Genomic DNA, 22,017 nt, shown 5'->3' on the forward strand with positions numbered 1-22,017 from the left:
ATGTCTAGTAATCCCTAGAGAATTAATTCAGGGATCATTTTCCTCAGACAGCTTCCCTGATATCCTAAATTGGGTTAAGGACACCTTCTCTGTGTTCACATATGACACTATCATGTGTCTCTATTTTACTAGCACCACAAGTCTCTCAAAGACAAGGGCTGTTTCTAAGTCATCACTGCATCTCCTAAACCTAACAGAAGGCCTGGGTCAGAGCAGATCTTCAATGTTTGTTGAGCTAAATTGATAAAGGACTCCAGATCAAAACTGGTAGGTAAAGCAAATATTCTGGCAACATTTGCTAAATTTATATTCTCAGCTTATAAAAATAGGCCCAGTTATAGCAGATACAAGAGCATAGGACATACATGCATGGTAGTATACATCTTATTTTTAAACTAACAGTTTAGTAGTACGACTGAACAAATGGAATTATCCAAGCACAAAAATTATAATATGAGACTGCAGAATTGGACTTATAATGCTAATATTTTAACTTCAGGGATCCTTCAATGGTAGGGTCCCTTCCACAGTGTTTGCAGAAGTCCTAACAATGTGTTCCCATGGTCATGTTTTCATGAAAACTGCACAAGCTAACTGCAATTAGTTAAGACTGCTGTCTCTGACCCCCCACCATCACACTTCCTCCTTCGTTAATGTGGTATTTTGGGTATCTGGCTAAAAGGAAGTTAAGGAGGGGATATATTTACTTTACATTTTATAGGTATATGTAATTTATAATCACTTTCATGCATGATTAGATCATTGTTAGTCTCGATACAGGAATGACTTTCAAGAGTGTTCCCACCACCCAAGCACTGCCTTATCTGGTATCGTTTACACTAATGTGCACAACCAGAGTCATACAGGTATGACCTCCACAGGCTATTAGCACAATATGGAAGAGACTTAGTAGAGATTTCCCCAAATCAGGAACCCATCTTGAAATATTACATGACATTACCAATAAAATGAGTTGTGAATCAGAAACCTTTCTAAGCTATCAATAATAAACACATTTTGATAAGCCATATTAGAGGAAAAAGCAAATCATTTTTCTATTCTCTCTGTAGAAAACAGTAACCCAATTTTACAAATCTATATATATAAAAGGCTAAGTGTCCCTCTGCCTGTCCGACCGGTTGCTATGATGCGCACTGACCACCAGGGGACAGATACTCAATGCAGGAGCTGCCATGATGCACACTGGCCATTAACAGAGAAATGGCAGTACAGACCTAGCGCCAACAAAGCAACACTTGGCTTCCCCCAAGTGGGACACAGGCCCCACCACCACCCCAGAGCGACAGCCCACCAAACCACAGCCGACACTGCTGAGACCTCATGACGCAAAATGCAGCCCAGAGCCCAGCGCAGCCCGGAAACAATGGCTGTGGGTGCCAGGTAATGACATCACATAGCAATGCCCAGCTTCCTCTCCCTAACAGCTAGCCTCCTTGCAGTTTCTTCAGCTCAGGAACATGACTTGCTTTATAGCCAGGTGCAAATGTTTTACACTTTAACCAAATGTCTGTGAAGCACTTTCCTGTGCCTCATCTCATTTGATCCTCACAGAAATCCTGGAGTAGGTAGACAGACTTGGTGGAATCCTATTTTCTTTTCATTAGCAGGAAAATGGGGATTTAGAAAGTTTAGAAACTTGCCTGACTGAAAAGATGTAAGACTTTAATGCCTTGAAAATGACTTGATTTTCTCACTGCACAGAATATAGTCAAACACTGCTGCAGTTAGATATTTTGCCCTTTGCTCCCTGTGTGATCTACAATAATAATCTGCTTCATGTTGATATTTACTGCTGTGGTGCTGACAATTACCTGAAAGAGAAGTTGGGGTGCTTCACTGGGCTGGAAAAAAAAGTTTAGCTACATCACAAAGCAGGTCTAATTAAGCAAGTTTATCCTATCCTATTTAATAAAAGAGAAACATGGTAATTAGCCGTACCTCAGCTACCCTTCCCATTGGCTAATCAGGGCGATATGCAAATTAACTGCCAGCCAAGATGGCGGCCGGCAGCCAGGCAGCTTCAAGCGAACATGAGGCTTGCTTGCTTCAGTGATGGAGGACTCCAACGTTCCCCGCCTGCCTTGCCGGCCTCTGAGCTTGCAGTTTGAAACACTGTTATAAATATAGAAGGTAAACAAAACCCCAGAAACCTGCTTTCAGCCAGCCTGGATCTCAGAGGTGGAGTTCAAACAGTGTTTCGATTATAGAACCCAAACAAACCAGATACTTGCTTTCAGCAGCCGAGGCCTAAGAGCTGGAGCAAAGCCTCAGAGCTAAAGCTCGCCCAGAATAAAAGAAAAAAAAAGAAAAAAAGGAGCAGTTGGGAGCTTCAGTCACCCGCCAGCCTGAAAACAGCCCTCAGTCCGTCACCCAGACTGGCCAGGCACCCCAGTGGGGACCCCCACCCTGATCCAGGACACCCTTCAGGGCAAACCAGCCAGCCCTCACCCGTGCACCAGGCCTCTATCCTATATAGTAAAAGGGTAATATGCCTCCCAGCACCAGGATCAGTAGAGCCGAGAGGCCTCCCGGCACCGGGATCAGCGTGACAGGGGGCAGCGCCCAAACTCCCTGATTGCCCTGCGGCTGTGTGTGTGACAGGGGGCGGGGCCACAACCTCCCTATCCGCCCTGCTCTGTTCGTGACAGGGGAAGGCACCCCAACCCCCTGATCAGCCCTGTTCTGTGCCTGATGGGGGGAGCTCCTCAACCCCCTTATCGCCCTGCGGCTCTGTGTGTGACAGGGTGCGGCGCCCCAACCCCCCCCACCCCCCGGGGCCTGCTCTGTGTGTGACAGGGTAGAGCCATAACCTCCCCATCAGCCCTGCCCTGAGTGTGACAGGGTGCGGCGCCCTAACCCCCTGATCCGCCCTGCTCTGTGTGTGACGGGGGCAGTGCCCCAACTCCCCTATCGGCCCTACTCTGTGAGTGACAGGGGGGAGCTCCCCAACCCTCTGGTGGGCCCTGCTCTGTGCGTGACAGGGGGGAGCTCCCCAACCCCCTGATCGACCCTGCTCTGTGCATGACAGGGTACGGAGCCCCAACCCCCCTGATGGGCCCTGCTCTGTGAGTGACAGGGGGCAGCGCCCCAACCCCGATTGGCCCTGCTCTGTGCATGACAGGGGGTGGCGCCGCAAGCTCCCCATCGACCCTGCCTTAAGTGTGACAGGGAGCAGCACCCCAACCCCCCAAATGGCCCTACCCTGAGCGTGACTGAGGGTGGCATTGCAACCTCCCGATCTGCCCTGCTCTGTGCATGACAGGGGGCGGCGCCCCAACTCCCCAATCGGCCCTGCTCTGAGCCCGACCAGGGGCTGCACCTAGGGACTGGGCCTGCTCTCTGCCACCTGGGAGCAGGCCTAAGCCAGCAGGTCGTTATCTCCCAAGGGGTCCCAGACTGCAAGAGGGCACAGGCCGGGTTGAGGGGCCCCCCTCCTCCCCCAAGTGCACAAATTTTTGTGCACTGGGCCTCTAGTATATATATATAAAAGGCTAAGTTGACTCGCGCATGTGCTTTACATATAAAGCTCTCACTGGCGCCAATCACAGGCATGCGTTTCGATCTGTCATTGTCGATAGTGAATTTGACACTTCTATTATAAAGGGCAAATAGCAATATTAAAATATTTTTTCTATTTAATTTCCTTTCAATGTGCACAAATCCATGCACCGGCCACTAGTACTGACATAATAAGTTGTCAAAAGTATGTATCCAAAAAATGTAAATAAATAATAAGGAATATCATATCAGGCAGTTAACTAATAAAAATGTTATTTTTCTATATTTTGTGGCAGTCATTGTTTTCGTATGCTTTATTAAATTTTCAAATTGTGTTTTCTCAATCTCAATATTATTTTGCTACCTAATTTTGTAATCATAATTTTTTATTTATTTTATCAAGGAAGGCCCCCAAATCTGGATTAGTCTCTACCCACTTGAAGGCTCACTAAAGGTACTAAAATGAAAAATTAGAAGTTATAGCCTGATATAACTGATTCTCTCAATATCTGCACATAAACCTATTTAGGTACCATCTCAGAAAAACTGTTCTTGACCATCCATTAAAGAATTAACCATGCCTTCTTCCAGGTACTGCAGTGCTCTATGCAGTCTTTTATTACTGTACTCACCAAACTATGCGAATTGTGTTAACTTGTCTGATCCCACTACTACCATGCACAATTTAGGAGCAGGTACTGTAAGTCTTTTTCACGGAGGTATTTTTCCAGAAGTTACTCTGTAATACAGCAACTGATAACTGTTGATCTTTAAGTTGTTATTCCTTGAACTACTATGTTTAGGAAAATTTAAACTCTTTTACTCATATTTTATGTCAGATGTTGATTCATCACTGTGGATAAGTGAGAAACAGGAATAACTATAATAATTATAATATTTATAATTATATAACTATAATAATTATAATAATTGACATGAGCTAATTTCTTTAAGGGCCTTGAAGCTGAGCTTCTAAGTGTCATTCCTACAGTAAAGGCTCATCATAGTTACAAAAGTTGTGTTGTCTGAGTAAAAATTGGCAGCAAGTGCAAACAGTAGGCAATAACAGACTATTTGTTCCTCTTCCATAAAAGCTGAGCTACTCATAGCTAATGAAATTTCTAGAACTACGTGAAGTGGAAGTGTGTACTTATATCAAAGACCCACAAAGAATGGCCTTTGGTTTTACTGTAAAAAGCTATAGTGCCTTCTGGGGTGATGAAAAAGTTCTGAGTCTTGAAAGGAGTGTGGGTTATACAAGTGTGTATACATTTGTGTAAACTAAAAAAAATATACTTAAGATCTGAGCAATTCGCTGTTTGTAAATCATAATAAAATAAAAATGAAGCAATGAACTAGAGCCTACTAAGATTTACCTCTGAGCTACATAATATGGAAATACTTCCCATGTTGTTCTTAAACATTTATATAATTTTTTCTTTACTAACTTTTTTGCCTCTAGTTGTTAATCTATTTTGAGCCTCTGATAATCTGAAAGACAGTATAAACCTTCTCTCTAGAGAAATAAGAAACATATTTTGCATACAGAAATTCAGGGAGGTGCTAAAACCTGTTCATAAACCCAGATAAAGAACTCCTACCCTACTCCTTTCTCTCAGGCTAGCACGACAACATTCATTTCTAAAATCTTTGAGCTCCACATTTATTTTCTAAACCTATAGATGTACTCTTCTGTATAAAACTACACAGACATTCAGGATGAACAAGTATAGGACTTTTACGCAATGAAAAAAAAATTTATAGATTACAGTCTATTGTTTATTCTTTTTCTATTAAATAATAACTCCAACAGAAAGGTTTGATCATATTTGTAGAATAATTTACCTTAAAGTTCAAAACCATGGCATTTGTAAGAAATTAGATGAATTAAATTAATATACTTAAGAAAATAAAGAAGCTCATGTTGATTCTGATAAAATGTCCTGAAAAATGGGAACATCCCTTATTTCTTTTATTTACTGAAACTGGAGAAAAATATTAGAAACATGAATGTAAAAGTTAATCATTTTCTCCTTTAAATCTAATTTTAAATGCAGCTAGTTTGTTTACTTGAAAATAAAATATAAATAACTCCTGATTTAGAGATAAATTTTACCAATGACTAATTAAGGTCAAAGACATTCAAGATTTAAGTAAGATTTGCTAAAGCATACTTCAGAAGCATAACATGAATAATCTGGAATATCACTGAAGACCAATAATAATAATAAATAAAAGATAGTTTCTTCTAGCTCAAATTTGGATTAACCTGTTTTCTTATAAAAAATAAGTTATTGAACTATTCATTGAAAATGACCTTTAGGTTCACTACAAACTAATACATCACAATAACAAAGACAACTCAAAACATAAAGCAGCTTAACAAAGTGAGAATTCTTTTTTTTTTCACTCAGAGACAATTGTGGATGCTTACAGAAAGGCAATAAAATAGATTAGTACTTATAAGAGCACTATTTTGAAGAATGATGGTTGAAGATGGTAAACTGAAAATACACATTAGCTTTCACTCCCTACTCAAGGTGACAATAAAGTGAATTTTTAAAAAAATCATAACCCCATAAGGACAAAGAGAATGAAAGGAGACAATAACAAAATTTTTAAAATTAGAAAGTAGATAAATAATTTACATAACTAAGGAAACATAATCCTAAAGCAAGCCAATTTACACCACAGATCTCACAAAAGGTTCAGGAATTAGTACAAGTAGGATACTGTGGAAGTAGGAGTGGTAGGAGTAAAGATAGAACATCCAGACTTTCACAGTCCAGATTTTCACAGTCCGTTTAAGGAGGAGTTACAAGCCGTGGCCCCAATACCTGAAATTTAAAACTAAGAAAGGGTAACACAAATGAGTGAAAAGCATCAAAGAGGAGAAAAAAGAAGAAAAAATTCATATAACAAAATGCAAAAATCCTCCCATTTTCTCCCGTTTCTTCTTTTAACTAAGCAAGATGTAAAAATCCAAACTGCCATTTAAAAAAAGGAACAAATTCTTTAAGGCTAGCAGGACTTCTCACACATACAATTATACAGAGTATCTACACTAATAGAAAAGAAACATGCAAATTGGTATCACTCTGCTATGCCCACCAGCCAATCAGAGTGACTATGCAAATTAACCCAACAAAGATGGCGATTAATTTGCATACACAGGTGGCTCTGGCCAGAGTGAAGACTGAAGACTGAAGAGGCTTGGCTTCTCTACTGCAGCCAGACCAAAGGCCTGGGTCCCGGGTGCCGGAGGAAAACCGGTGCCGGGAGCCAGGGGAAGGAAGGCCTATTGTGCAAATCTTCGTGCGATGGGCTTCTAGTTTACTGATAAAATGATAAAGAATGTTTTGAGCATTGGTTCGTGTATAGAAGGGTCTCAGGTTTGATCCCTGGTCAAGGGCACATACCTGAGTTGCAGATTCCATCCACCGCCCCAATGGGGACCCATGAGGGAGCAACCAATTGATGTCTATCTCACATAGATTTTTTCTCTCTCTTTCTCTCTCTCCCCTCCTCCCTTGCACTCTCTCTAAAAATCAATGGGGGTTGGGGGGAGAGGTAAAGGAGGCCAGGGGAAGGTCAATGGGGAAAAAAAGGAGACATATGTACTACTATTTGTAATACTTTAAACAATAAAATAAAATTTTTAAAAAAATCAATGGGCCGAAACCGGTTTGGCTCAGTGGATAGAGCATCGGCCTGTGGACTGAAGGGTCCCAGGTTCGATTCCGGTCAAGGGCATGTACCTGGGTTGCGGGCATATCCCCAGTGGGAGATGTGCAGGAGGCAGCTGATCGATGTTTCTCTCTCATCGATGTTTCTAACTCTCTATCTCTCTCCCTTCCTCTCTGTAAAAAATCAATAAAATATATTAAAAAAAAAAAATCAATGGGAAAAAATATCCTTGGGTGAGGATTAACAAAATAAATAAAATTTTTAAAAAGAATGTTCTAAGTTGTCGTAACTTATAACTTATGCTTATAATAGTTTGACCTATAAATGCTCAAAAACAATAACGATATAATAAAGGCATATTCTTCAGATTCACTAACAGTTGGATACTACTATTTACTCTTTGGGAAAAATTCTCCACCTTGAAATAATCCAGAAAGAAAAACCCCTGGCATAGCTCTCTAACAGACTTCATGAGAAAAGCACTAAATCTGGTAAGAATAATAGGTAAAAATTAAATCTACCTCTGGAATCTATAGGATATTTACAGCTCCACGTATGCCATATGCCTCCCAAACATGTTTATTATTTGCATTAATTTATCAGTTTAATATCTGCATTAAAATATCAGAAAGATAACTAAGAAACAAGAAATTCGATTGGAGTTACAAGTCTCAATTTGTCCTCCTTTACAGATTATAATCCGTGCTCATCTTGGAGAAAGTAATATTTTCCTAGTAAGTTATTAGTATTTTAAAACTTAGTATTGTAATTGTAAACACATTTATTGACAAAGAATTTTTAAATTATATTCTAGCATTACTTTTCACATGACTGTTAATTTTTAAATTTCATTTATTAGAGCTCCATTCTAAATTTTAACATAAAAGATACAATTTTTTTTTTCTTTTAAAATAAAAGAGAAAAAAAGGTTGATGGCAATCGAAGCAAGCACTCTATGCCAAAGGAAAGAAATTCTTTGGGAGAATCTTCCAAAAGATTTACTTGGTATAAATACAAAAGCCCAAGAAGCTCTCATGATTATTATTCTTAGTAGTGCAACGGTGGTGGGGATGAGGGAAATGTTACTCTCATTCACTGCTACCGGAACACAATTTACATGTGCCAGGCATATGCCAATCCTTGAAAGAAGGGTAAAACAAGGTCTCTACAAAATTGTGAAATAGAAATCCAATAAACAGGTGTCCCAAACCTTTCTGTGCACAGGAACCATCTATTCATATTTCCCCAGAAGTCTTTGGAAGGGGGAAATTAGAGCAGAATGAAGAGAATCACTCATACCTCCACCTATCATTGTGAAAACACTTGAAGATGTCATTGATATGGTGTTTTAAAAGTTGTGTGTAATATACACTAGGCACTATACTAGGTGGAAGAAACTTAAAAATAGTTTTGAAACTAGTGCATCTTCAAAGAGGTCACGCACTCTGATGAGGAAGAAAGGCCTAAAAACTGACCAGAACAGTATTTTTTTATGAGGGCTATAATAAGGACTACAGAGGACACTGAAATGGTATCCAACAAATTGGGAAGGGGGTACAGATCAGGGAAAGAGTTGGCTCCAACACTTAAGAAATGAGGGTGGGGAAAAGAAGGGCAGTCCAGCCAGAATAAAAGGAACCGCATTCACAAAGGCAGGCAGATGTGGGAGAAATACATGTTGAAAGAAATGCAAATAAAATGGCTGAGCTCTGTGGAGGAAGACAAGGCAAGAGGACACCTATGAGGCTGGAATGATAATATGGAGACTCCCTATACCTTGGGATTTGCCCACCAGTCCAGGCCACTTTAATCTCTACCTGTGGGACAAAGGATACCAGCCACTTCCTTACCTTATTAAAAAATGCAGAGCTAGAGTGGATAGTGGCAGCAGTGCCAAAATCAAGCAGTGCAGCCCCCAAAATCCATCTGTAGCGGCCCGTGCCGAAAACACAGAGACAAACACTTGCAAACCTCTTGCCGTTTTGAATACATGACTATACTAGGTACACCTTAAACTTTTATAAATACCAAATACAACTATTTTACACTTACACTGAAAGAAGTTTGTATAAAATGCGACATCAATAATGTTGAACCGCCCTAGCTGGTTTGGCTCAGTGGATGAAACCTAGACAAATAATTTTTAAATTATATTCTAGCATTATTCTAGCCTACGGACTAAAGGGTCCTGGGTTCAATTCCGGTCAGGGCACATGCCCAGGTTGCAGGCTTCATCCCCAGTAGGAGGCATGTAGGAGGCAGCCAATCAATAATTCTCTCTCATCATTGATGTTTCTATCTTTCTTTCCCTCTCTGAAATCAATTAAAAATGTATTTAAAAATAATAATAGTGAATTTTCATTAGCCAGTGGACTTAAAACTGATTTAAAAACAATTATTGAGGAGCATATCCATGTCACATGCTAGTCTCCAATTTTAAGATTCTTTTTTTTTTTTTTTTCAATTTTAAGATTCTTGAAGGCAGAGACCACAACTTACTTGTTTCTAAACATCAGTTTTGATAAACTGGTTTGTTATTCACTGACTCAAAAGTGCCATTCCTAAGAGTTAAAAATAAGATAGCCAGACTGGCAGATTGGCTCAGTTGGTTGGAGCATTGTCCTGTGCACCAAAAAATTGAGGGTTTGATTCCCGGACAGGGCACATACCTAGGCTTCTAATTCAATCCCCAGTCAGGGCGCGTATGGAAGGCAACCGATCGATGTTTGTCTCTCTCCCCTCTCCTCTCTCTCTAAAATCAATAAACGTGTCCTTGGGTGAGACTAAAAATAATAATAATAATAATGATAATAAGAAGGCCAGATGAATATTTTGGCAGAGTGTGGGGTAAGATTAGGGACACTGAAATCGGGCATCTGGGAGTAAAAATCAAACTCACACCGAGTTTTTAAACAAAGAGCTATTTCAGTAATTAAATCTTCCTTTGCTGCAGGGTGTTAGCAAAGGAAGAATTCTCTAGAGTGGGAAGGTCACGCTGGGGCTCTGTCTGAAACATGATCTGTGCAGCAAGATAACCAAAAAAAAGTTGCTATTAAGGACTTCATGTCTCCTGCTTCTATTTAATTATTCTGTATTTACACTGAATACTAAGAAAGTACGTAAGTTATACCATTATCTCTTTCTACAAAAAAACACACAAAAAATATTCTTTCTAATACCCAATATAACTATTGAACTATTCTCATCAATTTTCAATTTGAAAACAACAAAAGGACTTAGGCAGAAAGATAAAAACAATAATAGCAGTAAGAAATTCAATCTTTCATCACAAATAATGGTAACAATAAGGCTACTTGGCTATGAGGTACTTAAACTATTACCCAAATAATATTTGCTTATCTTCTAATTCCTGCTTGTCTTTTTTTTCCTTCAAAATCCTCAGAAAATCAAAGTAGCACTGATACATATGATAATAAACCCACAGAAATTGGCTATGGCTTAAGTAATCAGAAATGACGAATGTTTATAAAAAATAGTAACAGCTACTAGCAATCTCACACTGTTGAGTATTGGTAATGAACTAGACTTCATTGCTGTACACATAATTACAATTTACTGAGGTCTTTTACGTTCAGTATCTCTAATCCTCCAACATCTGAGGTATGGTCCTAAACACAGGAATATCAGAAAAAATATAGAAATGTGGGAAGGAGAGTTAAAAAAAAGTTTTCTATAGGATTTAACATTATTAACAGATACCATTTTCATGCAATAATTCATAGCTATTCTGCTTCAATTCTAATATACAATTGAAGAGAAGGTCTACATGTCTTTCATGTATCAGAAACTCCAAAAGTACAAAAACTCTGCAACCACATCAAGAAAAAAAAGGCAATAAAGGTGAAAGTAATCACAGAGCAATTGTTTTGCACTCAATAATGTAAAACAAAAGCAATCCTTTATCAGATGGGAGGAGTAAACTAAGACCAGCCAACTGTCTGCAATTCTCCAAACTTTAGTTCTGAAAAGATGACCATACTTACTTCCACTCCTCCCACCAAAAGAGCATAACATATTAAACCAGGCTGTCAGATAACAAAACCATTAAGGTAATACTTAGTTGACAGCCACTCAAAATGATGTTGCAGAATTATAACTATTGACCTAAAACACAAATAACAGTTATCCCTGAAGGTATGATTATGAGTGATTTTATTTTCTTCATTTTCTTATCAGTATTTCATAATTTCTCCAACATGTTTATCGTTTTTACATTAAAAATGGAAGTAAAAAAATAATTTAAAAGTACTATTTAAATTTAAAGGTTTCTATTTTCTCTTCCACCATTATATTCTTGGTGACCCTTATAAAGTGATCCCAGCAATTTGAGATATTAATACCTAGTAACATAAGATTTATCCTAAAAACAAGATCTATCTGAATATCACCTTTTTATATAATTTTATCAATTACAGATAAGGCAGTATGATGCAAGATCTCCGGATCTAGTTTGCCAGGATTCAAGTCGCAGCTATACCACTGACTAGCCACATAATTTTGTGCAAATTATTTAACCTCTCTTTGCCAGTTTCTTCATCTGCTATTCCTGACATATAGTACTTAGCTAGCTATTTTACTATCATTTTTTTCACAGGTAAAGATGCTGAAGCACTAAAATCATTTGCCATAAAACAAAGATGCTGGGGGAGGGAGGGTAGGAAAGGAGACAGGTAGACAGAAAAACAAGAGACAGACACAAACACAACAAAATCCTGGATCTCCTTTACTATATTGCTATTCTTTTGAAAAGACAAATGGAAGCTCTGTAGCATAATGTTCAATAAATATTTCCTTTCTCAATCTCTCTTTGTTTCTTCTTATACAGAAATAATCCTGGTTTATATTCCTTCTCATCCCTAAACCACCTTTCCTACAGACTTGCATTTTAAAGTTAGCTGTATTAGTTTTAACTCTGTTCCAAGTCAACTGTTTCTGTGGAATTCCATCAGTCAGAAGATACGTGCAATTTAAAAATGCTAAAAACACAGAGAACACTCAACACCCTTTTTGTTTTTTTTGTTGTGTGTGTTTTTTTAAAATATATTTTATTGATTTTTTACAGAGGAAGAGAGAGAGTTAGAAACATTGATGAGAGAGAAACATCAATCAGCTGCCTCTTGCACACCTCCTACTGGGGATGTGCCTGCAAGCAAGGTACATGCCCTTGGCCGGAATCAAACCTGGGACCTTTCAGTCCGCAGGCCGATGCTCTATCCATATCCACCGAGCCAAACCGGTCAGGGCTCAACACCCTTTTTGAATGACTGTTAAGAACTCACTCTGATCCTAAATTTCCCTGAATTCTATATGCTTAAAATGTCAGAAGAGGAAAAACTCTTAAGTCAAGAGACTGTGTTTCAATTCTATCATGGACAATAATTAGGCCAAAATTAGCTTCAAAATTCAACAGCCTCTTGGACAAACCTGAAAATGGAGAATTCCAGGCAATTTCAGGCCTCCATGTTTCCTCTGACTGAAATCTCCCGTTTCCCCTTGCCCTTTTAGAGAACACTTGTTATATTATCCATTAAATATCCATCACTTGGTTCATGAAACCTTCCCTCCGCCCAAATCAAACTGCTCCATATTCTGACTGTATTACATCTATTATAGAGGACTATTTATAAACTGTCTGCCAGCTCTGAAGTCCCACTTCTTGCACAATGCCTACAGCTCACAGCAGGTCCTGAAGCTGTGTTTAAAAATTTGAGTCTACAAAGTTAAATTAGGTTGCTGTGAAGGTCCCCTGGGCATCATCTGGGAGTTTAGCTCAATCTGAAGGTGCATGGAGGCCAATTTGCAGCACAACCACAGCTTTGTCCCAGTCAGATCTACATATGCAGCGCAAATTTATTCTGAGCATTCGTACAAAAGCTACACAAAGGCGTAACTGCTGCTGATTATCTGGACACCCTCTGGAGATTACCTAATCTACCTCACCTTCCTATCCAAAAAAACCTCTTCACCCTGTTCTACTTTGTTCCATGGCATTTAAGTCCTCCTACCATACTACAGAGTTGCTTAATGTGAGCTCCACTAATGCAGGAATTTTATCCATTTTGTCCACAAATGATACCCAATGCCTATACATCAGTGCCTGGCATAAGAATGACATGTTTTTTAAAATATATTTTTATTAATTTCAGAGAGGAAGAGAGAGGGATAGAAACACCAATGATGAGAGAGAATCATTGTTCGGCTATCTCCTGCACACCCTCCTACTGGGGATCAAGCCCGCAACCTGGGCATATGCCCTGACCAGGAATTGAACTACGACCTTCTAGTTCATAGGTCGATGCTCAACCACTGAGCCAAACCAGCCACGCTAAATGATGTTTCTTTAACTAAAATTCTTTCCTTCTATCTAAAAGCCCTCATGAGTTATGAGTCATTGCCTTTCTAACACTATCTCGCATTGCCCTTATTTCCTGAGCTCCATCCATATATAGTCGCCTTACGAGGAAGCTTCCGAGAACTGGAAGAAAATATTTGTTATTCCACACCTAAATTGCAACTCTTATTTTCTTTGCTCACCTGATGGTATAGAAATAATATTCAGAAAACCATACCAAATAAACAGATGAAATAACCAAAACTTTGTTCTTTACGTTCTAATAATTTTTATCTACCACGTCTTTTCTTCAGAGTTTAAAAGTCATGGTGGACAAAAACCAAAACCAAAAAGGTTGGATTACTCTTTTGGATTGCTAAGCACACAGGCTAAAGATGTTGAGAATCTATTAACTTACACGCGATCTGACTGAAAAATTGTACCCCAAACAGTACAAACCCTCTAATGTGTGTGTGTGTGTGTGTGTGTGTGTGTGTGTGTGTGTGTGTGTGTATAGGCAAGAGTTTTGTTTGGTAGCTAATATGCTTCAGGAGAAATGAACTTATCCACTGAATTTCTATAGCTAATAAATACTGAACCATGTAAAAAATATATTTGTATTCACAAAATACCACCAAAACCTTGTCCATCCCCAAATTTCTGCTAAATATAGTTCTTCCCTGCTTCAACCAATTGAGCCGAGTTCAAAGAAACACAAGCTCATCAGCAGCAGTCATGGACATCATCTCCATTACTATTTTGAAGATACAGTAATGTAGATGATGTCTATATTACTAGACATCATCTAGTAATGTTCTTGAAGAAATAAAACATCAGCAATGCAAACAAACTCAAGATGAGAAGTTTCAAGCTGAGATGCCTGGATATGTTGACTCAAACTAAAATAGAAAACAAAGACTGGCCCCTAGCTTTTGGCTCAGTGGATAGAGCATCGGCCTGTGGAATGAAGGGTCCCAGGTTCGATTCTGGTCAAGGGCATGTACCTTGGTTGCGGGCACATCCCCAGTAGGGGGTGTGCAGGAGGCAGCTGATTGATGTTTCTAATTCTCTCTCTCCTTTCCTCTCTGTAAGAAATCAATAAAAATATATTTAAAAAAAAAAAAGAAAACAAAGACTGAAGTCACCCAGTCCTCTCATCTATCACCATGAATCTGAAAAACACAACTTCTAGGATGAGACTAAAAAAAGGCTTCACAACCTCAAATGTGGTAGATGACTGAAAGCCAGGCCCCCTATGCATTTAGAATGTCCGCAGGTTTGCCTTCTGTGACCTCTCAATTTTGCTTAAACACTCTAAAAAGAATTAACATTCTAGATATGAGCATGTGAAAATAAGGGTTAAGTTCTCAGGACTCAAGTGCCAAGGTGATGACTAAACATTATGTAAGGTGGGGAAAGAGCATCAGAACAGAAAATTCTCATTAAATGATATTTTCTCCACAACAATGGAGGAGTGTATGGGGTGGGTTTCAACCTCCGAGCTTTTATTAGCTTTCTAACCACAGATTAAACATGGATGAATCACAAGGAAGCCTTCTGCAGGGTGCAAGGTCCTGTTTTCAGGGGACGTGAGGCTTGTCCCTCTCTGGCCATCCCATCTTCCTACCCATCCCCCGCCCCCCAACATGTCTTGTAGTAAGATGAGGGAAAAGACAGCCAGTACTAAACTAAGCTGTCATTTACAAATGACTTGCAAAACAAGTCCCCAGGGGACCTCATCAACCTAGGGCACGCCACCCAAGCCCTGGCTGGTGGTTGTCTGAAAAGATAACGCCCGTATTCTCCAGGAAAGCATGTGACTTGAAGCAAGGAGCTGCTCCAGACCCCAAGACGCCATCCATCAGGCTGTCACCGGGGCGTCCTGACCTGTCAACAGCCTCGTTAAGTGCGTTCACATCCACAGGACTTGACGCCCCAACTTCCTAAAAACCTAAGAGGGAAGTTTAAAGGGTCCCGGGGTGGCGGGGGATGGGGGTGGGGGGAGGTGAGGCGTGCGGCTCTCGCTATCTTCCGTGCTTGGGACCCAGAAAAAAAGCCGTGGGCAGGAGGAGACTGAAACGGGCGACGGCACGCGTCGGATGTGGGTCACGCGGAGAGTGGGAGGTATTTCTCCGGAGCGTGCAAATAAACAAACCCCAGAGGGCGAGGTCGGGGTGCCGGAGAAATGCGAACGCGGGCACCGGGTGTGTCGGGACTCGGGGTCCGGGGGGGTCCCCCGCGTGCTCAGGGAGAGCCGGGGAGGCGGCGGCGGCCGCCGCTGGAGCGCGGGAGGAGCGCCCGAGCCGGGCTGCGCGGGGCCAGGCGGGTCGGGGCCGCGGGCCGAGGCGGGCGGGGGCGGCGGCCCAGGCCGCCTGAACAAAGCCGGCGCGCGGGGCCTAGCTACTCACAACAAGAAGCTCATGTCGGCCGCGGCGCGGGCTGCGGGTCGGTAGTCGCGAGGCCTCGGGCGCGGCGGCGGCGGCGGCCCGGGAGGAAGAGGCAAGGAGAGGAAGGCGAGGAGAGGCGGTGCGGGGCAGCGCCGGCGGTTCCGCGGCCGCAACTTGCTCGGCTACGCGAGTCCCAGTGGCACGCAGAGGGGGCGGAAGTGGGGAGCGCTCGGCCAGAGGCGCTCAATGGGAGGGGAAGGAAAGGGAGGCGGGGAAAGGGCGCTCGCCTGCCCCTGACAACAGCCACCGCGGCCGCCGCAGTGCCACCCCTCGTCTCCTCCTCGCCAGCCCCCAGCTGCCCCCACCCCGCGAAGTCTCGCGAGAGCGACGCGCGCCCACTCCGGCCCACGGACGGCGGCCCTGGGCGCTGCGGTTCCGGACGCCTGTGCCACGCCCCGCGAGGACGCTCCGGCGGCGCGGGAGGATCGAGGCCCGTCCGCCGGGTGGTGGGTGGTGGGTGGTGGCGGAGGGTTCCGCGACGCTCAGGTGCGTGTCATCCTTGCGGAAGGCGGGGGCTTCAACTCCGGGATGTCGGGCGCCTGCTGTGAGGGATGGAATCGCCATCAGAATTTTGCCCACAGTGAATGCCAGCAAACGATGATGGAAGGTTATGGAGCCTGTCTACTGCTACATAAAAACGGGAGGAAATTTCATCTGGGTGGAATGGTTTGCGTGTGGTTCTGGCAGGAGAGAGGAAAGGATCTAACTGGGGTTTCAAGGTTCCCTGTTGATTCATGGGCGTATTTTAACACCCTGGTCAGGATCCATCCCTGTCTCAACAGGCAAGCGAGGCTTTCATCAGCAGCTGGGAAAACGGGAAACCTGCTGTGGTGACATATGCGAACCATGTGGAGCATTCTTGAATGGAGTGTAAAGACTTGCCGAGACCCCTTTAACTATGTGAGATGCAGGTCCCTCTATAAGAGGAAATGAATCGTTTCTAGATTCTGGAATGGTCTGTGCATCAGAATGCCCGGGGGTTGTAATAGACTTGGGCCCCGTACATGCTTACTCGCCATCGCCACTGATGACCAGCCTCCCACAGCATTATCAGTGGGTACCCATTTACTTTACATAAGCGGTGGTCATCTTCTCTACTCAACAAATCCACAAGGAAGTTTTCAAAGAATCTGAGCAAAACTTATGTGCAGCTATTAACCCACAGGCTAATAGACTCGACGGAGGTGCCAATATGAAATTTGTACAATTGAGTGTATTCGCTATTAGCTTGGTATTTTGCTAAATCAAACTACATTTTAAAATAGAATAATTGAAATCTTGACACTATCACAGGAACAGCAGAGGTCCCTAGAATAATTTGAGAAGACTTACTAGTAAAGACTCAAAAGATACAGGAAAGATGGCAAAAGGAGGACTCATCTTAATATAATGTAAATATATTTCCAGATCTTGATATGCTACTAACTTAATTCCTTAAGACTCTACTGAAAATAAAACCTGAGATACCATATTAGGAAATTATGTTTGGGAAGAGCCAGTTAACCTATTAGAACAGCAGTGTCACCCCTTTTAAAATGAGGGCCTTGGATTATTACATGATCTCTAACGATACTGTCCAGTTCTAAAAGTCTGTCATGCTGGGGGCATCCTTCAGATTTTTGGCAGACAGTTCCTATCTGCTCTGATTTGGTAAGGTGGCTTATGTAGCCTTGCTTTTGGTTTAACACAATCTAGGTGAATTTTATGACACTGTATCAGGGCAATGATTGGTAGAGGAAAGAAGCTGCAAAGATACCCGATGAGTTCTTCAATTAGGGGAGTTGCCTAAAATTAATAGCTGATATAACTTAAATATATTGGACCTAAAAATGAGAGAGCTGTCATGTTAATAATACGGAGTATAATTCCTTCAAGTCAAATAATAGCTGTCACTTAAAATTATTTAACACTTCAAAAACATTGAAAAATCTATAATCAACGCGAGAGTATATTTTTAAATACACATTTCTAATTCCAATTTCTTCACCAATTCATAGAGAGTGTGGCAAATGTAAGTTTATCGTTATTTCATTAGAAAATAATACAATAATAATACAAGAATAGACTCTTTTCACATACAACTATAAACCTGCTTTTGCCCCACTATGTATTTCATACCACTCCCTAAAATTTCAATTTCAAGAAATTATTCTCCAAATCAAAATCTTATTTTGTTTATAAGTCTTGGTTTATGAAGCAAGATTCTTAAAATTTATATTCTACCTGCCAATTTTTCAAAGATTTGAAATTTAAAAATGAATAGGAGGAGGTCTATGCCCTCAAATACTTTTAAATATTCATTTGAGTTACTTGTCATAACAAGTATATTTGTATAAATATAAACAAACAAGGTAATTGCAAAGTGTGGTAAGATATGAAATAAACAGAATAATGTGATTGAGCATAATGGTGAAGGAATAGGACCTAATTTAGATTGAGTGATTAAGAAAGGCCTTTCTAAGGAGGTGACATTTTTCTGAGACCTGAAGGAAGAGAAGGAGTCAGCTTTGCAGAGTGCTAGGGGATGAACATTTTCTGGTAGAGGGAAGAGCAAGTGCACATGCTATAAGATAAGAAAGAGCTTAAAATGTTTGTAGAACTGACAGGTTATGGCCTGGGCAGAGTGAGCAAGAAGAGAGGCATCAGGCAATAATGGACTTTGATCAACAGAGCATAGCATGGGCTCACTAGTCTAGGCAAGACATTTTAATTTTATTCTAAGAACATTGAAAAGTCAACAGAGAAGTAAAGTAATAAGAGGATAAGATAAAATAATCTGAATAACATTTATTTTAATTTGGAAAATTTCAAGCATATACAAAGGGGAAGAAATTATTTTAATGAATCCATCATGCAGCTTTAACAATTATCAGCTCATGATCCCTGATTAACATTTTAGAAAGCTCCCTCTCCCTTTTTGTGGAGAATGAGAGCGCTGGCCTGAGTACCTAAGGGTCTTCAGTTAGATTCCAGTCAGATTCCCATCAAGGCCTCCTACTTGGGTTGCAGGTTCAATCCCTGCTCTAGTCAGGGGGCCTCAAGGAAAACAATCACCAATGGATGTTTCTCTCTCTCTCTCTCTCTCTCTCTCTCTCTCTCTCTCTCAATCTCTCTCTCTCTCCCTCTCCCCACCCTCCCTTCCACTCTCTCTAAAAATCATGTTCTCAAGTGAGGATTAATAACAACAAAAAGAATAATCTCAAGGTAAAATCAATAGCAGTAAAACAAAAAGTTCCATTTTAGATATATTAACTTTGAGAGTTTTAAAAATATTTTTATTAAGTTTAATTTATATTTTTATGGATTTCAGAGAGGAAGGGAGAGGGAAATAGAAATAGAAATATCAATGATGAAAGAGAATCATTGACTGGCTGTCTCCTGCGGCTCCCTACTGAAGATCAAGCCGCAATCTGGGCATATGCCCTTAACCAGAATCAAACCTGGGACCTTTCAGTCCACAGGCCGAGCTTTATCCATTGAGCCAAACCGGCTAGCAGTGGTCGGCAAACTCATTAGTCAACAGAGCCAAATATCAACAGTACGACGATTGAAATTTCTTTTGAGAGCCAAATTTTTTAAACTTAAACTATATAGGTAGGTACATTGTTATTAACTTAATTAGGGTACTCCTAAGGCTTAGGAAGAGCCATACTCAAGGGGCCAAAGAGCCGCATGTGGCTCACAAGCCGCAGTTTGCCAACCACGGGCTAGGGCAAGACGTTTTTTTAGACATCAAAGTAGTGATGTCAGGTAGAGTTTTGATACTATGCAAAGCCTGAGGAGAGGTTTGAACTAGAGTAGGAATGCAGAAGTCCTCAGTAAGTAAAAGTATTTGAAGCCATAATTTTGGCTTCCAAATCAGAATTTTTATGCCAAATAAGAATAGACTTAGCAAAATGTTACCTTTATGCATCTGTGTTTCTTCTTTCTTTACTTCTCTTCCCAGATATCTCAGGTTTCTGATCACCATTTTCCACCTCTCCCTCAGTTGTACTTATATTCTCCTTTTCCCTCAAGGTGAGGGTTTCTAGAACCTTAAAGAAAATGATTCATCATACCTTTTTATCAGGTAAATTAATCACTTTTAATCTGTTAATATGTTTCCTTCCTAGATAAAATAACACCAGTTAAAGCCAGGTTTCCAAATCGTAGATGAGGGAAAATTTCTTCTTCAGGAGTTAAAAAATGAAATAGAAATGATTGAATTATTATTATAATATCACCATTTTTGCAACTCCTAATAGATTAATGGATCTGGCTGGGTATTGAACACCATTGGCTGCTAGTATAACAAGAGAGACAAGCATACTTTTTGTGCATCCTAATGGAAGAATATATTATCTGTGAAGATATCTTGCCAACAAAATGGAACCTAAATTTGGTCAAGCATCTAGATGGAAGTTACAAATTACAGGAAATAACAGGGAACAGAAGAATATGGTAAAGAACATGTGAAATGACCCCACATGGATGCAATAAGCAAAATTCAAACTGTGGGGAAACTATGCAGGACCCAATTTCTTCAACAAATGAACTGCAAGGCGAAAAATAGAGCTGAAGAAGAAATCTAGAGGTTGAAAGAAACATAAGAGGCATATCAACAAATTAAAATTTTTTTTTTAATATATTTTATTGATTTTTTACAGAGAGGAAGGGAGAGAGATAGAGAGTTAGAAACATCGATGAGAGAGAAACATCGATCAGCTGCCTCCTGCACATCCCCTACTGGGGATACACCCGCAACCCAGGTACATGCCCTTGACCGGAATCGAACCTGGGACCTTTCAGTCCGCAGGCTGACGCTCTATCCACTGAGCCAAACCGGTTTCGGCGACAAATTATAATGTGTGCACTTATTTGCATTCTGATTCAAGCGAGCAATCTGAAAAAGAACAATAACAAATGTTTATGTCATTTATAGACAACTGAAAAATTTAAACACCAGATATCTGATGATTCTCTGTATTAATGGTGCTGATGGTGTGGTTAAAGAGCCTTTATTTTTTAAAAATATGAAATTAATTATTTGCAGATGAAATAATATGCCTGGAATTTGCTGCAGAATAATGTAGAAGGGTGAGTAGGAATACAGATGAAAAGAGACTGGCCATGAGTTCATAAGTACATGAGGATCATTATACTGTGCTATCTACTTTTGCATAGTTTTCAAATTTTCCATAATAAAAAGAAAAGCAAACAAATACCAGGTTTCCTTTTGAAGAGGCCTAGCAGAAGTGTATTAATGATGGGAATGGAAAATTTGCTGATGATTTTTTGGACTACAGAGTTCTTCACAATAACCAGGTTTTTCTGCCTAATTATATAAAGATGCTCTTGTACCTATAAAACTAAAACAATTGCTATCAATGCCAGAGAGATAAATACTGAATTCACACTCTGTGGCTAACTCTGGTATTTCTTTTTTTCTTTTTTTTTAAGGATATATTTTATTGATTTTTTTACAGAGAGGAAGGGAGAGGGATAGAGAGCTAGAAACATCAATCAGCTGCCTCCTGCACACTCCCCACTGGGGATGTGCCCACAAGCAAGGTACATGCCCTTGACCGGAATCGAACCTGGGACCCTTGATTCCGCAGGCTGATGCTCTATCCACTGAGTCAAACCGGTTAGGGCGACTCTGGTATTTCTTGAATGGCTATTCAATTCTGATTCAAAAATATGATCTGACTCTGAAGGAATAGATACCTTGAACAACAGATGCTAGAAAAAAGTATACCAGGACAATAAATCCTTAGTAACCTCATAAAATGAATTCTGTTATGCAGGAGTGTTTGAGTTATATAATGTCTAGATTGATATACCTATTGCATCCAATTAGTTTATTACATAAGATTATTTTATAGCTACCAAATATTGAATATTTCTGATAGACCAGTCACTCTGCTAAGCTTTTCATATATTCTATTTCATTCTTACACTGCCTCATGAGGTTGCTATTGTGTTGATATTGTGTTACTTTTCCCCTTTTATAGATAAGGAAATTAGTACTGA

General features: G+C 40.4%; 1 protein-coding gene across 1 annotated transcript in view; it reads right to left on the reverse strand.

The window, feature by feature from the left end:
* Positions 1 to 16,297, reverse strand: part of MOB1B (MOB kinase activator 1B) — a 55,260-nt gene extending 38,963 nt beyond the window's left edge. The window contains exon 1 of the mRNA XM_081083296.1: positions 15,967 to 16,297. Coding sequence (XP_080939422.1) covers positions 15,967 to 15,980 — 14 coding nt within the window. The 5' untranslated portion in view covers positions 15,981 to 16,297. The remainder of the gene's footprint in view (positions 1 to 15,966) is intronic.
* Positions 16,298 to 22,017: the final 5,720 nt, after the last annotated feature.

The sequence above is a fragment of the Myotis nattereri genome (genome assembly GCF_964212035.1).
Source record: "Myotis nattereri genome assembly, chromosome: 1".
NCBI lineage: Eukaryota > Metazoa > Chordata > Mammalia > Chiroptera > Vespertilionidae > Myotis > Myotis nattereri.